Source organism: Narcine bancroftii, chromosome 6, assembly GCF_036971445.1.
Source record: "Narcine bancroftii isolate sNarBan1 chromosome 6, sNarBan1.hap1, whole genome shotgun sequence".
NCBI lineage: Eukaryota > Metazoa > Chordata > Chondrichthyes > Torpediniformes > Narcinidae > Narcine > Narcine bancroftii.
In genome coordinates this window covers 212,707,143-212,725,052 of record NC_091474.1, presented here as the reverse complement: position 1 = coordinate 212,725,052, position 17,910 = coordinate 212,707,143, and the positions used below count along the sequence as shown (strand labels likewise).

The following is a 17,910-nucleotide window of genomic DNA, read 5'->3' as shown; positions in this document are numbered from 1 at the left end:
TAAAAAGCACAGAAGCACTCCAGATGAATGTGAAGGGTAGAGAGCTATAGACCATAGATATAGATTTCAGGACAGATGTGGAGAATTCAGAGGAAAATGCAGAAGAGATTTGCCAGAATGTTGCTGGAATTAAGAGTATTTACAATAAGGACAGGTTGCACATGCTTGCTTTGTCTTCTCTAGAGTGCATAGACTTAGGGAGACTTGGTAGAAGTTTACAAAATTAGGAGAGGCACAGAAAGGGTAGAGTGGTCAGATATCATAGGCTGAAGAGATTGTTCCTGGGCTGTACTGTTCCTTGTTCTAATTAGTGGGGGGACAACACTAACAACAGTTAAAGTATAAATCACTAGCCTCTGATCCATTTTCAATGTGACTTTAAGCTGCAGTTGATACACGAAATTTCAGTCTTAAAATGGCCAAGTCGGGAAGTGCAAAAGTGAGATGGCCTTGATATGATTGAACATTTTGAAAAAAGTAAAGAGACCCCCATCAAGCCAGGTGAGCTCAGTTCTGACAGGATTTGTTAGCAGTTAACATGAGCAAATAAATCCACATTGAAAACTTGAGGCCAAAGAATGAAATACAATATGTGAATGGTCTGTAAACAATAGCTAACAGTTGAGCAAAATATAACAGAGCTTGGTATGAATTATGATTAGATAAACAAGTCAGCAGAATACCTGAAATGTATATGAGTAAGTAATATATTATTCAAATATTGAGCTAACAAGAGATGCCCTCTTTCTCAATTGAACATCCAGTTGTATGGAAATGGGCTATCACTTGGAGCATGAATGGTCATTAGTGTCTGTTCAAGGATCATCTTTGATTCAAACTGCAAAAAAATACTTTGACTTTTGGGGAGATTCTCATTGGAACTGAGACACAGGAGGCTGTGGATGTTGGGACCTGGAGGTGTCAAGTCAGACAGCATCTGTGATGGTCGATGTTTCAGCTCGACACTCTGAATCATAACTGAGAATGAAGATGGCCAGGATGCGAGGGGGATGAAGAGTCAGACAGGAGCTGGCAAACAAAAGGTACAACAAGATGAGGAAATGAATGAGGGGTTCTTGGAAAGGGGGTGAAGACAAAGACTGGAAGGTGTTACAGAGTTCTGTGTTGTGTAATGGCCTATATGTTGTGTGGTTTTGTGTTGGAAAGTGAGAGAGGCAAGGTGAAGGTGGACTGCTGAGAGAGTGGGAGACAGACTGAGCATGTGCAGAGGATGATCTAGAAATTTCTGGACTTGGAAGACAAACCACCACTGGGTGTGGCTGTGAAGTGGAAGGAGGCCCAAGCAGAGTCATTGTCTGGGAGGCAGTATAGAATGTTGGGCATTTTAAAAAGGATGAACATTCCGAAGGCAGCCAAAAGGATTCGGACCAACCCATTGTTTTTCTCACTCTGCAAGCAACACAAGACGACAACTTCAAATTTTGTGCTCTCTCTCTCTCTCTCTCTCACACAAATATCTTTTGGCTTCAGTTTACCAAACAAACTGAATTTTGTTTATGATCTTTGCTTCGGTTGAGATCAAAGTTTTGTGTTTGTTTTGTGTCTAAGTTTTTCTGTGGGCTGGTTGGAAATATAACTTAGACTTTAATTACATATGTTATATTTAGGCTGGGGAATTTATTAGTTTAACACTGTTATAGAAATTTGCATAGAAACCAGTGGGCATTGTTATAAAAGGGGGGGGGGGGGGATTTTGAATTAAAGTTTGAAGGTGAATTTTTGTTATTAAAGTAATTGTTCATCTTTACCCCTGTGTGATATACCTTCTTTGTGGTTGTTGGTTTGATCTTGTAACAAAGGTGATTAGTGGAGACAATAAAGGATTTCAGATTCTGGAATCTAATAATTAAAGGTTATAGCAGGGCAAGATCAGGGAGGGAGGGCAATGGATTCAGTGGAAGAGATGATAGAAGACCCAGTGCATAAAGTGTGTGGGCTGTTGGCAGATGGCACCAGGTGGAAAAAGGGAAAGAAAATTGGTAATGGGGGTTGGGTTTGGAAAGAAAGGGTGGCAAGGTTGAGAGACCCTGGAGAGGAAAACAGAGATGCAGGCTCCCTAAAAATATTCATACCAAATGCAAATGAAAAGAACAAACGAGTCAGTGTGAAAAGGGGTCTTGACATGGCATACAACTGGGAGCTCAGAATGACACAGTAAGGCGCTCCAGGCAACATTTGCCAGATTTCCTATCTGCTTCCAGGGACCATGGTTCCTGTACGATCTTTAAACTCAGCTGTTGGCCATACTCATTTCCACATGGTTCTATTCCCTTTAAACCTGCTGTGATAACTGAAATGTCAAACAAGGCGATGGGGTAAAAACAAAATCCAATAGGCCAGAAAGTATGCCAATCTGGCAGCAGATATAGAGATCTTTAATGTAAACACAAACTTCTGCATTCCCATAGAAATCACTCTGGCTCGACATCTTCAGGATAGGAGATCTGCCACCCATACCTATTTGCAACTCCACACCCACTGTGGTTGACATGAAACTGCCTCTTCAGTTCAAGGGCAACAATGTTTAAAATTTGAATTCAAGCATTAAATATTTGAATTAAATGGAAAAAAAGGTTGATATCTGTAATCATGAAAATGAATGTAATGAATTGGTATAAAAGCCCATCTGGCTCATTGATCAAGATAGGACATCTGCCGTCTTTACCAGCCAGACTCGTATGCAAGAGTAAGCAAAAGAGAAGACTACAACATGACTTCTGAAATAATCTAACAAACCATCCGAGGGAAATTAGGAATTTGTAAGAAATGCTGAACTAGCTAATGACATCTACAACTCAAGAAAATGTATACAAATAAAGCTAACATTTATATTGTTCATTAAATGTGAGAAGGCATTTCTAAAGCTGTGAATATTACCTCTGAAATTTTTCAATTTTAAATGTAAAAGTTAACAGTTTAACTTTTAAATATAGACCTAAAGCACTATTACAAGCTCCTGTTCTATTTAGTGAGTGTCACTTTTGGGGGGGGGGGGGGTTGCAGGCTGCACACATTCAGTTTTAACAACATTCACAGATGGAGTGGCACAGTTAAGTACAAACCATAAACAAAGTTAATGCTTTCAACTAAGAACAATAGTTTGTTTATCCAGGAAAAAAAAGATAGCGAGAGAGAAGTCATTCGATTACCAGTCATGTGGTTGGGACACTTAAAAGATACAGTATTGATCAGCTGTCATCTGATAAAACACAGAGGTGCAATGACTGTGAAGTGGACAATTCTGCTAATTCTCCTTGTTTGGGGAGTTATCAAAACCACCATGACCACTGTAATGGTCATTTTGATTGACCCATATCTGGGTCAAGAAAGCAGGAATTCCTGCATATGGATTGTGAACATTTCGAGGATAATTTCAGCTGACCAGTGTACGAGTTTTGGAAGCATCATGAAAGTCACATGTTTTATTTCCCCTACACAAGAAAAAGGGGATTGTGACAATCATTCATATGAAAAAACATTTGCCTGGAGGCAACCCGACAAGGATTCGTGAGTTTTCAGCAGTCAGATCACACCGTCCCTCTCTCACCTCCTTCATGGTTACTTCTGTACATCATTTTAAAAGTCTGAGTTTCAACACAGGATTTCTAAGACCGAATGTTGAATTGACTTTCCAGAATTGTGCCTAAGCTGTAATAGTTTGGGTATCACACACATCCACATATGTATATTCATGCATAGTTAGGGTTAAATTCATTAATGTGTTGTTTTAAAAATATCAATGTCTTGGTGAATTTCTATTGCTATTGGTCTGAGACATAACAAGCACGGTAACAGGCCCTTTCAGCCCACGAGCTGGTGTCGCCCAATTATACCTAATTGACCTACAACCTTTGGTACATTTTTTTTGGAACAGTGGGAGAAAACCAGAGCATCCAGAGGAAGCCAACACTGACATGGGGTGAACGGACAAACTCTTTATGGACAGCACAGGTTTTGAACCCCAGTCCAAATCACTAGCGCATTAATAGCTTTGAGAAACCGCACCACCCCAATAAGCATCAAACCTTGAAAGGATGAATTACTGGGCTCAGTTTCTTCCAACAGCGCTCTGGTGTTTTCAAATTCAGATAGACAGGAGATTCTAACTCTGCTGAATGCTAGCTCATGCTTGCTTTTAAATTGTCATATACAATGTCCTCCGAGCAGCTAATTTTCATATCTTCCATGCATCACATGTAAGCAAAAAAATACCATCAACATTGAAATGGCAGCAACAGTTCAGACAGGTTTATGCAAAGGACCTGAATAGGATTTGGTACATGGATGGGTTTCCCCCCCCCCCCCCCCCAACCCCGTTTGGGGTGCTGGGGGAGTGTAGGTGGGTGAACAGAAATCACAGACATCCTTTGCAACACTTCACAAGCAGGTTAAATTAGACTCATCAACAAATATAAAATTAAAGCGCTTGAGGATCCACTATTTACAGAATAAAGTGTCTACACAGCCCACATACTCCATACTTTGAACAGCTATTCTGAATTTTAAGGGAATATAAATTTGAAATCTATCGTTATGTTAAAGTGTAAATAATTACTACTACCGTAATTTTAAAGATTAAAGCTGACAACATCACTTACCAGCACTGAATGAAGAACAGATCATTTGGACCCCTGGCCTTGGGCGCTCAGTAAATTTAATTGGCCGATGGCTGTTGTAAAAATAGAACAACATTAAGATGGGAGTGCAATTACTTCGGTCTTTAAGAGCTGTTAGAAAATGAAATGTTTTGTCTTCGGTTTGAGAGTACTTTCTCTCCTCCTGGAGGTTAATGTTATTAAAACTTGAAGCTGACACAGGCAGCAATAATTAGTATGGAGTGACTCAGGAGATTTTTATATGTATGCAAATTTGACATGGGTTTGAAAGCATTCTAACATTCCAACAATTTCAGAAAAAATAGGACTCCATGGAGATAAACCAGAACAGCCTCCTGGAATTAAAGCTGAAATCAAACATATGTTTGGTTTAAAATAAATAACTTCATAGATAAGGATATGAATTTTTTAAAAACCACAATATCATCAAGAGAATTGTATCTCTCTTTAATTACCGGTAAGTACCATGCAAGCACATAAAATACCATAAAAAGAATTATTATAGCAAATAACAAAATGGAACAAATATGATAGCCTGCATAAATGGAGACTGTCATCACAAAGGAAAATGGATCAAAGTTTGTGAAATACAGGCACACTTATTTCAATTATTTCAGAAATCAGCTGATCCTCTCAGCTAGGGACCAACACGGAGAGCCAGCTCTGCCTAAACTTAACGTTAGCCCTATTTATGGCAGATATAAATCAGAACTAGTTTCTCTAACTTGTATGTTTTGGTCATGCCCTATGTTGGAGAGGTATTGGATAGATATTTTTTAAGACTTTGTCAGCTATACTGGATATTTGTTTGCAACCTAACCCATTGACTGCTCTTTTTGGAATTATAGATCCAAAAGTGAGACGAATTCCAACTACCACACATCAGGTTGCACCTTTTTCTACATTGTTGGTGAGAAGAGCTATTTTATTGAAATGGGAAGATTCAAATCCACCTACTGACTCAATGGTTACGCAACATTAAGAAAGGCCATTAGCTGAGATACGGAAATCCAAAATATCAATTTCACATAGTGCCCAATGTTACAACCAGCCAGCTTAGCTCACTTCACTGGCTTTCACTGATTATGTGTTAGCATTCTTGCACAGTATTTTCCACAGAATTGTTTGGAGGAATTGAACCCACAGCCTTCTGAAATGGTAATGAGAATACTTTTGATGTGCTTGAGGGGCAAATCTTAAAGCCTATTCACTTAAGTCTCTACTTGCACAAAAATGCTCCAAATTGACTTGTGGAAGGAGAGCCAAACAACATCTCTTCTGTTTACACTGTTGTTAGTTCATTCAGATTCCCCTGTGAGAAGGCTCCAAAGCCATCAGAAAGCAAGACCCTCATATAAATGTTTGTTCCATGCAGCCATCTCCTTGAAAATGTTACATTATTTTGCTTTGTATCAAGACAATATAGTAACATCAAATTAAGTGGAAAAGATGAACAGTAAGTGGACATTTAGAATTCACAACAGTTTGCGTTCATATAAGCACATTTAATGTGGAAAAAAAATGCAAGGCTTGAAATCTGCAAAACCTGCTTGACGTGAAATAAAGAATTCACGATTATCACATTCATTTCCGAGCATCACCGTTTCTCAGAGGTGAATGTATCCAACAGTGGCACAAACATACAATAGATCAATATGTTTGTGAATTGAATCATCAAATTATCAGCAGAAAGAGCTTAAAAAAAAACCATGAAAAGCCTGGCTTATTGCCCTATTTGTGGCCAAGTCCTAAGGAAACTTAAATGATGATGTAAAGAAGATGGCAATATAATCAATGCAGTGGAACATTTAACAATGCTTAATTTCTGATATGCATGTTAAATAACTTTTAAAATTTAAAGTTAGACATGCAGCATGGTAACAGGGCCTTTTAGCCCATGATCAATTGAACTTCAATCCTGGTATATTTTGAACAGTGGGAGGAAACCAGAGCCCCTGGGGAAAACCCACACAGACACAGGGAGAACGTACAAACTTCTTACAGACAGTGTAGAATTCAAACCCTGGTTCCGATCATTGGTGCTGTAACCATGTTGCACTAACTGCCACCCAAATCTATATGTTCTATAGAGTTTTGTTCTGTCACATTCAAGACACTCATGACCCAATCAGTCTTTAAACAATGGATACTGAAGCTGAAAGACAATTTTTCAGTAATTTTTATTATCTAAAAAGACTTCTTTGACCACCTCATCCTGCCACACCCTCCCTACCCCCACCCTCCCCAAATTTGCTCAATTCAGCAATTTGTCCATTCAGGCAAAGACCATTAGACACCTGAAAACAATCTATCTGGGCACAAATATTTAATAAAAGCAGCAACCAGAGAAGAGAGAGGGAGAAGGGGGGTGGGGGGAGAGGAGGCAGAGGGGGAAGGGGGGGGAAGGGGGGAGGGGGGAAGGGGGAGGAGGGGGGAAAGGGGAGGGAAGGGGGAGGAGGGGGGAAGGGGAGGGGGGGGAGGGGGGGAGGGAGGGAGGGGGGGGGAGGAGGGGGGGGAGGGGAGGGGGGTGAGGGGGGAGGGGGGGGGAGAGGGGGGGAGAGGGGGGAGAGGGGGGAGGGGGGGGGGAGGGGAGAGGGGGAGAGGGGGAGAGGGGAGAGGGGGAGAGGGGGAGAGGGGAGAGGGGGAGAGGGGGAGAGGGGAGAGGGGGGGAGGGGGAGGGGGGGAGGGGGGGAGGGGGGGAGGGGGAGGAGGGGGGAGGGGGGACAAGGGGGACAATTTATTTATTATCAATTCAAGCTAAAAAAGAAAACATTAACGTGCCGATCTGGAATGAATTTCAGAAGCAGATTAGAATGTCACTGTGGTGCTCATTTCATACTTGCAACTGGGAATGAATTTGTCAAGTTGAAATGCAATAATCATTTAAAGCATTCAAATAACTTGTAAATGCTGAATGGACAAGATAGTTAAGGATTATCCATGTCCCTCAAAATGAAATGGAATTTAGCAAAAAAATTGCATTAAAAAAAAGTGCAGGAAGTGATACATTTATATCCAGAGTATTCAGTGGGTAACAATCTTAGACTTTAGTTGTAACTAATTTTAGCTGAGCTACATCAATCGATTTAAATTATACCTACGGCTATCATTTATACTCTATTACTGTTAACATTAACAAAAAACTAATTATGTAATAAAATAGTCTTCTGCAAGAAACTTATAAAAACAGTATCTGCATACATCTGATAATTGTTACTTATATGGCAAAAATGTGGTTAGTGGGTTATATTATTTTCAAGTTGATAGAGAATAAGCATTAAAATCACTAATTTAAATGTTTTTGTTTTCTTTCAAATAAATAGACAAAAAAAATTGCAGACTCAGTTGAAAATGGTAAGAATGGAAAAAAATCCAAATGTGAATTGCACACGAGTTACCTTAAGCTGGCAAACCCATTAACCCAAATTCAAAGGGTGGCACGAATACTTGAAATGTTAATATATTGTACATGTGCTCCAGGCCCCTTATCCTTTAATATTCATCTGTGCAACATTAACTAGGTCATTGTAAGAGAATGGAGAGATGACAGCATTGGTTAAAAAGGAATAATATCCATGACACTTGATTCATTGAAATAAAGACGATATTAAAAAAAAATCATGTTCACACAACAGCATAGCTTCCAAGGACAGGATATAAATGTCTTTAACTTATAAACTGCTCAACAAAAACCTTAACCCAATCTAAATCCCAAATTATCCTATTATTGGGTTCAGATACAAGCAGAATCTCATTCAAGTAACACTTAAAATTAACAAATAATCAAATTCTAAGTATAAATTTCGTACCTCACTTTATTCTAAACACATCTGTCTCTGACTGAATGTATCTGTTGAGATCATTTATCTGATACAAATTTGCAGCAATGTTTCAGGAAGAAGCCAAACTTCTTTAAAAACTTGCATAAAATATTGATGCTGTTTCCTAATCGATGATTAGTCCTTCACAAAAGCAGCAACAAATAGTTTTAAACAAACTATGTTTTAGTGTTTAACGGAATGAAGATTAAGGTGTGCCAGGCTACGAAATATTCAATGCCTTTTTAACATTATTTTAAATTATCAATTTTGCTGCAGATGCATAGTTTCCAGGATCAACAGACCTACATGAAGTCTATCGATACCAATTATCCTCCCCCTTTCCATATTCCCACCTCTGTCTCCCATTTTTGCATGGGGATTTATTTGATTCCTTCACGGATTCGCACAATTCAGTCATCAATAGAAAGTTCAGCATTTTATAACCATCTCTAACCATTCATGAGAAGGTCAACTGCCTTCCACAAGTTCCTGGTCATCATTAACAGTGGACTGGATCACTTCAGGGAACATTTGTGAGTCACCCATTGCTGCGAGTATGAGGTCAAAAACTGGCAGCAGCCAGTAAGAAAGGCAAATTTCCTTTACCTGTGAAGCCTATGCGGCTTACTGTCACTTTGATACCAAGACTATTAATTTTATTTCAAGTTCATTTAAATTGGCTCTATAGTATGTTCAGATTTGAATGTGCCTCAATGTATCTGGGACTCTTTGGCTTGGCTTCGCGGACGAAGATTTATGGAGGGGGTAAAAAGTCCACGTCAGCTGCAGGCTCGTTTGTGGCTGACAAGTCTAATGCGGGACAGGCAGACACGGTTGCAGGGGAAAATTGGTTGGTTGGGGTTGGGTTTTTCCTCCTTTGCCTTTTGTCAGTGAGGTGGGCTCTGCGGTCTTCTTCAAAGGAGGTTGCTGCCCGCCAAATTGTGAGGCGCCAAGATGCACGGTTTGAGGCGTTATCAGCCCACTGGCAGTGGTCAATGTGGCAGGCACCAAGAGATTTCTTTAGGCAGTCCTTGTACCTTTTCTTTGGTGCACCTCTGTCACGGTGGCCAGTGGAGAGCTCGCCATATAACACGATCTTGGGAAGGCGATGGTCCTCCATTCTGGAGACGTGACCCATCCAGCACAGCTGGATCTTCAGCAGCGTGGACTCGATGCTGTCAACCTCTGCCATCTCGAGTACTTCGACGTTAGGGATGAAAGCGCTCCAATGGATGTTGAGGATGGAGCGGAGACAATGCTGGTGGAAGCGTTCTAGGAGCCGTAGGTGGTGCCGGTAGAGGACCCATGATTCGGAGGCGAACAGGAGTGTGGGTATGACAACGGCTCTGTATACGTTTATCTTTGAGAGGTTTTTCAGTTGGTTGTTTTTCCAGACTCTTTTGTGTAGTCTTCCAAAGGCGCTATTTGCCTTGGCAAATAGCGCCTTTGGAAGACTACACAAAAGAGTCTGGAAAAACAACCAACTGAAAAACCTCACAAAGATCTGGGACTAAGCAATAATCAAACAACATAGCATACATTTCGGCATGGAAGTCAAATATTGAAACCCACAAAAACTCTCCAAAAAGATGGGGGCCGACTTATGTGCTGGATATACTTTTGAGATCTTAAATTCAGCTCAAAATCCAATCTTCGCCCATCTGGCAAATAAGTCTACCCGTGAAAAAACCAATTCAGCTAATGTTGACCCATGAAAAGCAGTTTTGGAGTACAAGCGACACTTAAAAACCCCAAAAAACCTGACTGAGACAGATTTTCATTCAGATTTTTTATTGAAACCAACACATGGTGGCAAGCACATCCATACTCTCACTGTTTAAACAGTCATCAAATGGGTCCCAGTCTGTATCTGATGAGGCGGTTTCAGCTTAGTCATCAGTGTCCCACAATAAATCATCTTCCGTGCCATCAGTTGCATAAGAGATATCGCACTTTTTGAACGATTTTGTCAGTCTCTACTCTAATTTTGTTCCATGCCTTGAGCATGAAGTTACACAGCACATCAAGTGATGGAGCATTGCCTTTTGTAAATGACTTCTGTATCCCATTCCTCACGCACATGTTCTCTGAATGGCTTGTTCAAGCAAACAGAGATATTGCAATAAAGACGTCAAACCACCCGGGATAACCACCAAGTATTATGTAGAGCTAATCTACTTTGTGTTCTCAGTTAAGTGGCTACGAAACATAATCTGTTCTTTACATAATCCGCTTGGCCGTCTATTCTACACCTTGTCTATCCATAGTTTTACACCATTTTCATCCATCCATCCTTTTTCAGGAAAATGTACAAAAGTACCTGCAGGGGATTTTCTTTTGCATTTGAAGATTACCATGGGCCTTAACTTTGTCCTATCAGCCATGCACGATAACACCATGGTAAAGCTAGTCCTTTCGTGGCCTGGATTTTGGTTTGCATAGTTTTAACACGTTTCCATTCCACTGTTGTATTGCCTATCCTATCAATTTTGGGCAACATGCTGGTAAATCTTCATGGGGGTTTCGTCCACGCTTTCAATATTTGCCAATGCAAACTTGTTTTGATGCCAGTTCATATATAATAAACTGGTGAAAACTTAACCTTATGATCAAAATCTTTTGGTAGTTTCTGTGCATTTTTTGTTGTTGTAATAATAGATTTTTCCTGTTGATGAAACAATAGCACCAGCCTATTGTAGTCCCAAAATCATCACCGAGGTCTGGGTGAGACTCGGCCCACTGCAGTCCAAATGCTTTTATTTTATTTCAGGTGACTGAAGCGTTCATGTACCCATTCATCAATGAGATTTTCCAACTCTGGCCAACTAGTGATTCCCTTTCTCAAAGAACATTGCCTTTTTGGTATTTTTCTTAAAGTCTTTTCTTTCTTCCTCCCAATCTCTCACCAACTTCTCATCCACATCAAATTTTATTGCAGCAACGCAGTTGTTGGTTTTCTTGGCCATTTCTATCACTTTCAACTTAAAACTCGCTTCATACTTTCATTGCGAGTTGCATTGTGCCGATGGGACCCTCCATGATAGCAATCACCTCCAACCAACGATTAAATCAATCTGTGTGAACTTTAGGAGTCAACGTATATGCCGGTCAACGGGCCAGTTTTCAGGCACTCAGAGATTTAGGGTCAACTGATACACTGGATATAGCATAAAACCGTTAAAATGATGCTGAAAAATGGGGGTCGACTTATACTCCAAAATATACGGTAATCACTTTATACCATATTATCAGAGTAAACAAAATCATTGGGAAGGAACCATAGAACTTTAGAGCACAGAAATAGGCCTCTTTGGCCTTTCTAACCTGTACCGAACCATTTTTTTTTGACGACCCACTGACCTTCATCCAGTCCATAGTCCTCCATTCCTCTCTCTCATCCATGTCCCCATCCAAATTCTTCTTCAATGTTAAAATTAAGCCAACATTCACCACTTCAGCCGGCAGCTCATTCCACACTCCCACCATTCTGTGTGAAGTTCCCCCTAAACTTTTTACCTTTCACTATTAACCCATGTCCTCTAGTTTGTATCTCATCTACTCTTAGCGGAACCTTCAATGGAAAAAGTCTATTTATTCTGTCTATAATTATTCTGTCATAATTTTAAATCCTCCCCCCTCCCCACCCCACCCCCAACTCATTCTTCTACACTCCAGGGAATAAAGCCCTAACCAGCTTAACCTTTCCCTGTAACTCAGTTCCTAAGAAGTCCAGGCCACATCCTGCTAAATCTTCTCTGCACTCTTCTAACTTATTGATACCTTTTCTGTCGTTAGGTGACCAAAACTGCACACAATACTCCAAATTTGGCCTCACCAATGTCTTGTACAACTTTACCAACTCCTGTATCAACACTTTGATTTATGAAGGCCAATATGCCAAAACCCCTTTTTCCAACTCTACCACATTTATGACACCACTTCCAGAGAATTATATATTTGTACCACCAGATCCCTCTTTTCAACCGCACTCCTCAGTGCCCTACCATTTACAGTGTACATCTTTTCTTGATTTGTCCTTTAAAATGCAACATCTCACACTTGTCTGCATTAAATTCCATCTGCCATTTTTCAATTTTTACAGCTGGTCCTGATTCCTCTGCAAGCTTTGAAAATGTTCTTTGCTGTCCACAACACCAATTTTGTACATTATCATCCAGATCTTTGATACAGATGCAGCACCAATCCCTGAGATGCAATAAAAGTCACAGGCCTCCAGTCTGACTCTCTGGCTTCAGCCGTCCAGCCATTGTCCAATCCAGTTTACTACTTCTCCATGAATACCTACCACCTGAACCTTCCTGATGAACCTCATATATGGGAGCTTCCATGTAGATATCCACAGCCTTTCTTTCATCAACTTTCCTGGTAACCTCGAAAAACTCTAGAAGATTGGTTAAATATGACATACCACATACAAAACCATGTTGACTATCCCTAATCAGTATCTGGCTATCCAAATAAATGTACATCTTAAAACACCTACTGATGTCAGGCTCACCAGCCTACAATTTTCAGGGTTACTTTTGGAGTCTTTTTTTTAAAATCAATGGAACAACTTGAGCTACCCTCCAATCCCCGGGCACCACACTTGTGGTTAAAGACATTTTAAATATTTATACCAGAGCCCCAACAATTGCTATACTAGCCTCCCTCAAGGTCCACAGAAATATCTTGTCAGGCCCTGAGGATTTATCCACCCTTATTTGCTTTAAGACAAGCACTTCCTACTCTTTAATCTGTAATAGGTTCCATGACCTCTGCTTGTTTTCCTTTCCCACGACTCTGTGCCTGTTTCCTGAATGAATACTGATGAAAAATAAAATATTTACAATCTCTCCATCTCCTTTGGCTCTGATTTGTTCCTTGCTATCCTTTTGCTCTTTTACCTCTAGAAATCCTTAGAATTTTCATTCATTGTCCACCAAAGCAACCTCATGTCTTCTTTTAGCCTTCCTGATTTCTTTTTCTTGCATTTTTTAATACTGCTCAAGAACCTAATTTGCTCTATGTTGCCTATACCTGCTATGCACCTCTCTCTTATTCCGAACAAGATCCCCAATATCCCTCGAAAACCATGCCTTATAACCTTGCCTTTGATCCTGACAGGAATATACAAACTCTATACGCTAAAAAATTTCACCTTTGAAGGTCCTCCACTTACCTCACCCATCCTTGCCCAGAAATCCTTTCTGGTCTAATCCTTTCTCAAAATTGGCCTTTCTCCAATTTAGAAACACAACCTTCTCCATAATTAACTTGAAACTAATGGCATTATGATCAATGGACCCAAAATATTCCCCTACACATACTTCTGTCACCTGTCCGTCTCATTCCCTAATTGGTGATCCAGTATTGCACCCTCTCTTTAGTTGGTACCTCTGTATATTGATTTAGAAAAGTTTCATGAACACAATCGGAAAACTCCCAGCCATCCAGCCCTTTTACACTATGGAAGTCCCAGTCAAAATGTGGAAAATTAAAATCTACTATCACAACCTAGTTTCCTGCAATTTTCCGCTTTCTCTGCACAGATTTGTGCCTTCCATTTGTGCCTTCATTGTAGACCCCCCCACTATTGTGGGGGGGGGGGGTCTACAATGCAACCCCATGAGTGTGGTCATACATTTCCCATTTCTTAGCTCCACCCATATAGCCTCAATAAACGATCCCTCTGTTCTGTCCTATCTGAGCCTAGCTGTGACACATTCCCTGACTAGCAATGCCATCCTCCCTCTGACATCACCCCCCCCCCCCCCCCCACTCCCAATGTATCACAACTAAAGCAATGGAAACCTGGAATATTGAGCTGCTAGTCCTACCCTTCCTGCAATCAAGTTTCACTAATGGCCACAATGTCATAATTCCATGTGCCAAACTACACTCTAAGCTCATCTGCCTACCCTACAATACTCCTTACATTGAAATAGATGTACCCAAGAACATTTCCACCCATTGACTCCTTATAGTGCATTATCTTTTCCTTCCTCCACTTGTCTATCTGCTCTGTTCCCATCCCCCTGCAAATCTAGTTTAAACCCACCGACCTATCAATAGCACACCTTCCCACAAGGATATTAGCCCCCTCCTGTTTAAATGTAAACTGTCCTGTCAAAACAGGTCCCTGGAAGAGAGCCCAATGAAGCCTTCCCTCCTGTACCATGTCTTTAGAAATGTGTTAAGCTGCATTATCCTCCATTTCTAACCTCACTATAGCACATGGCACAAGTAGCAAACCTGAGATCACAACCCTGGTGGTCCTAAACTTCAACCTAGTGCCCCACTCCCTGGACTCTCCTTGCAGGACCTCCTCACCCTTCCTACTTGCGTCATTGGTCCCTATATGGATCACAACATCTGGCTGCTTACCCATAGGTCCAGACACCATGCCAGAGACCTAATTGCTGTAGTTTGTCCCTGGTAGGTCATCCCCCCCAACAGTATCCAAAATGGTATACTTGTTATTGAGGAGTATGGCCACAAGGGTGCCCTGCACTGCCTGCCTGTTCTCTTTCCCTCTCTATCATCCATCTACCATTCTCCTGCCTCCTACGTGTGATAGTGTCCCTGTAACTCCTGTCCATCACCCCCGCCTCCTGAATGATCCGGAGTTCATCTAACTCCTTAACTCGGCTTGTCAGGAGCTGCAGCCGGATGTACTTCTCGCAGATGAAGTCATCAGGGATACTGCTGGCTTCCCTGACAACACACATTCTGCAAGAGGAGCATTCCTTGCCTTGGGCACCATTCCCAGTGTTTATGACTAGAGGGGGAAAAAAATGAAATCTAAAACCTGCCCTTACTTGTGCCTACCTGTATTTTATTTTTTTTAAAAGTCCAACATATTAGTCTAATTTTAATTACCTGGCAATTCATATTTGGAGGGTTGTTTTTTTTTTTAAATGGTCCACTGTGCTGTATATTAAAATGATTTAATTTAAGCAAATTGATAGTTCAGTTTAAACCAAAATAAAGGGTTTTAATTTAGAGTAACCTAGTGTTGCTCACTAGCTGATGATTTTTCTTTGATGGCAATGAACTATCTGCAGTAAAGTGGTCATGTTGCTCCTGCCTTCTGCAGCTACATATTGCCACATAGAAGTAGGAGCAGAAGTTAGAAGCCAGAACTACATATGACCAACCGCTTTACTGCTGGACTGATCAGTGAACCCAGGGACAGAACATCAATGTTCTGACCTGAGCATTTCACACTCATCTCTACAGCTTTCATGCCACCTACAATTGGTGCACGCATTACTACAGTCAAAGTCATTCACTTACACCTCTTGCTTAAAACATTGAAAGTATTCATCTGATTTTTCAGTTAAACATGTATTTAAATAAAATCATTTTGTAAGCACATTTTATTTTTTAACAACTTAAATGTATTTCAATTGCTTTATCAACCAGATTTAAAAACCCTTCACAAAACTTTAGCCAACACAAGTTGCCAAAGGAACATTAGAAGGGTAAGGCTACTGGGCTTGAGTATCTGAGACATAGTTGCCATTTCCAGAATGCTCGGTCTCACAGCAGTATCTGAAGCAACAGGGCTGGCACGTAACTCAGACATTTAGGCTGCTGGATTGGAGTAAGATGACAAGCATAGTGGTCAATGTTTTAAACAGATACCAAATGACTTAAAACCAAAAAATATAAACAACAGTTTCATTCTCAAATAAAGAGTACTTACTGACCTAAATTTGTACATGCCAGCATCCCACTGCCAGAAACAAATTGTGCCATCTGCCCCTGTGGAAGACAGAAACCTCAAAGAGCCAGTGCACATTGGCGAAAACTGGAAAACAGTAAAATTGAAAAGGTCAGCATTGAGAAAGATACAACGACATATTTCACTGTCAAGATGGGAAGAAAATGGTGATTACGTGCAGAGGATATAAAGACATGGTTTTCTCATGACTCACTCCACATGTGGTACAAATTCATTGGTCAAAACCGTGAACTGGCTAATGAAGCTACCAGGAAGTTTAAACTTGTAAACCATGCAAAAATTGTGGAACACGATGAAGAAACTTTTCCAAGTGAGTGCAGAAACAAATATATACATATGGTGCCATAGTGAGTAGTAAAGATAACATCAAGTTCTCAATCAGCCACATAACCTTCAAATACAGTTACAGCACAGGGCTATGTAACTTGATGCCAAGAAGGGTTTCTTTTTAGCAAGTGTAACACAACTATCCATAATATTGTCTCCTATCATGTGAAAGATGATTATGATAAATTTTGTCAAATATGGGAGCCTTATATGAGATTTATGAATTATAGACTAATCCAGACCTTCTACTCCACTCCCCCCATGAAAATATGGTATTTTCATCAAGAATTATTATGGTATTATTTATGTGGTTATAATTCTTACGATGAATGTGTTCTTTCATTTTTTTCTATTTTTTTTCCATCTGCAGGGGTTAGGGATGGTGGGAGGGTGAAAATTGAAAATTATTTAGTACCTATTTTGTAATGTTATAGCAAGTTAAATTGAAATGTATGAAGTTACTAATAAATAAAATTTTGGAAAAAAAAACACAACTGTCCATAATTGATGCTGAAGACAAACACGAAAATGTTGATTATATTTTCTATTTGTACTCACTTTTGGCGAATTAAGTTTTGCATTAGCAAATAGTAATCAACTTTGCATAGCCTGGCCAATTAGCAAAATTAAAATCCTAGGGACTAGAGAGACACATAGAGCAACTGTTCATTTCACATTGAAGTGAAGCATATGAAGGAAAATGAAGTAAATTAATTAAAGAGAGTTTTAGTAGGTTGTGAATTGACCTAATCTGGGTAAACTGATAAGAAAAACAGAAATGAATGAAAGAGGACAAATGGGTGCCAGCACACAGCATCAGACAGGCTGCACAGAGGTAAATGAGTGCAGTTTTAAATTTTATGGATTATTGCAAATCAGTGTGAATTGGAGTGTTAGACCAAACAGGAATCACTGCTGGACAGCAGAGTTTTAGACAAGCTTCAGATCATAGAAATGAACGGGAAATCAGTCAGAAGAACAATGAGAAAACTGAGGGCTACCAGATGAGAAGATGAGACACAAGAAAAAGCAGATGTTGAAATCTGGAGGAAAAAAACTGTTGAAAGCGGCATCTGTGCAGGGAAAGGGATGGTTGAGACCCGACATCAGGATGGTCTGTCCTCTGGTGCTAGGAATTTGGAGACACATTTTTATATTAATGAGTATTACTCCACGATTGCAGTATTATTCAAAACAGGAAAAGGTGTTCAAAGTTGAGCAAAATCACTCCTAGTTCCAAGAGACAGTCAGCACTCAAAAGGGTTGATTTGTGCTATTTAATTTCTGTCGATGCCCTTGTAGTAAACCACTGTTTCTAGATGTTAATTTTTCTAAACAATGTTGCTAACAGTTTACACATGCTTCCTTTTGGTGG

At 40.2% G+C, this 17,910-nt stretch overlaps 1 protein-coding gene across 3 annotated transcripts in view; it reads right to left on the bottom strand.

The window, feature by feature from the left end:
- The window catches only part of phip (pleckstrin homology domain interacting protein), a 258,235-nt gene that overhangs the window by 123,030 nt on the left and 117,295 nt on the right, over positions 1-17,910 (bottom strand). For all 3 annotated transcript variants that reach the window (XM_069887423.1, XM_069887424.1, XM_069887425.1), the window contains 2 exons: positions 16,174-16,274; positions 4,620-4,690 (listed from right to left, as the gene is read on the bottom strand). In XM_069887423.1, coding sequence (XP_069743524.1) covers positions 4,620-4,690; positions 16,174-16,274 — 172 coding nt within the window. The remainder of the gene's footprint in view (positions 1-4,619; positions 4,691-16,173; positions 16,275-17,910) is intronic.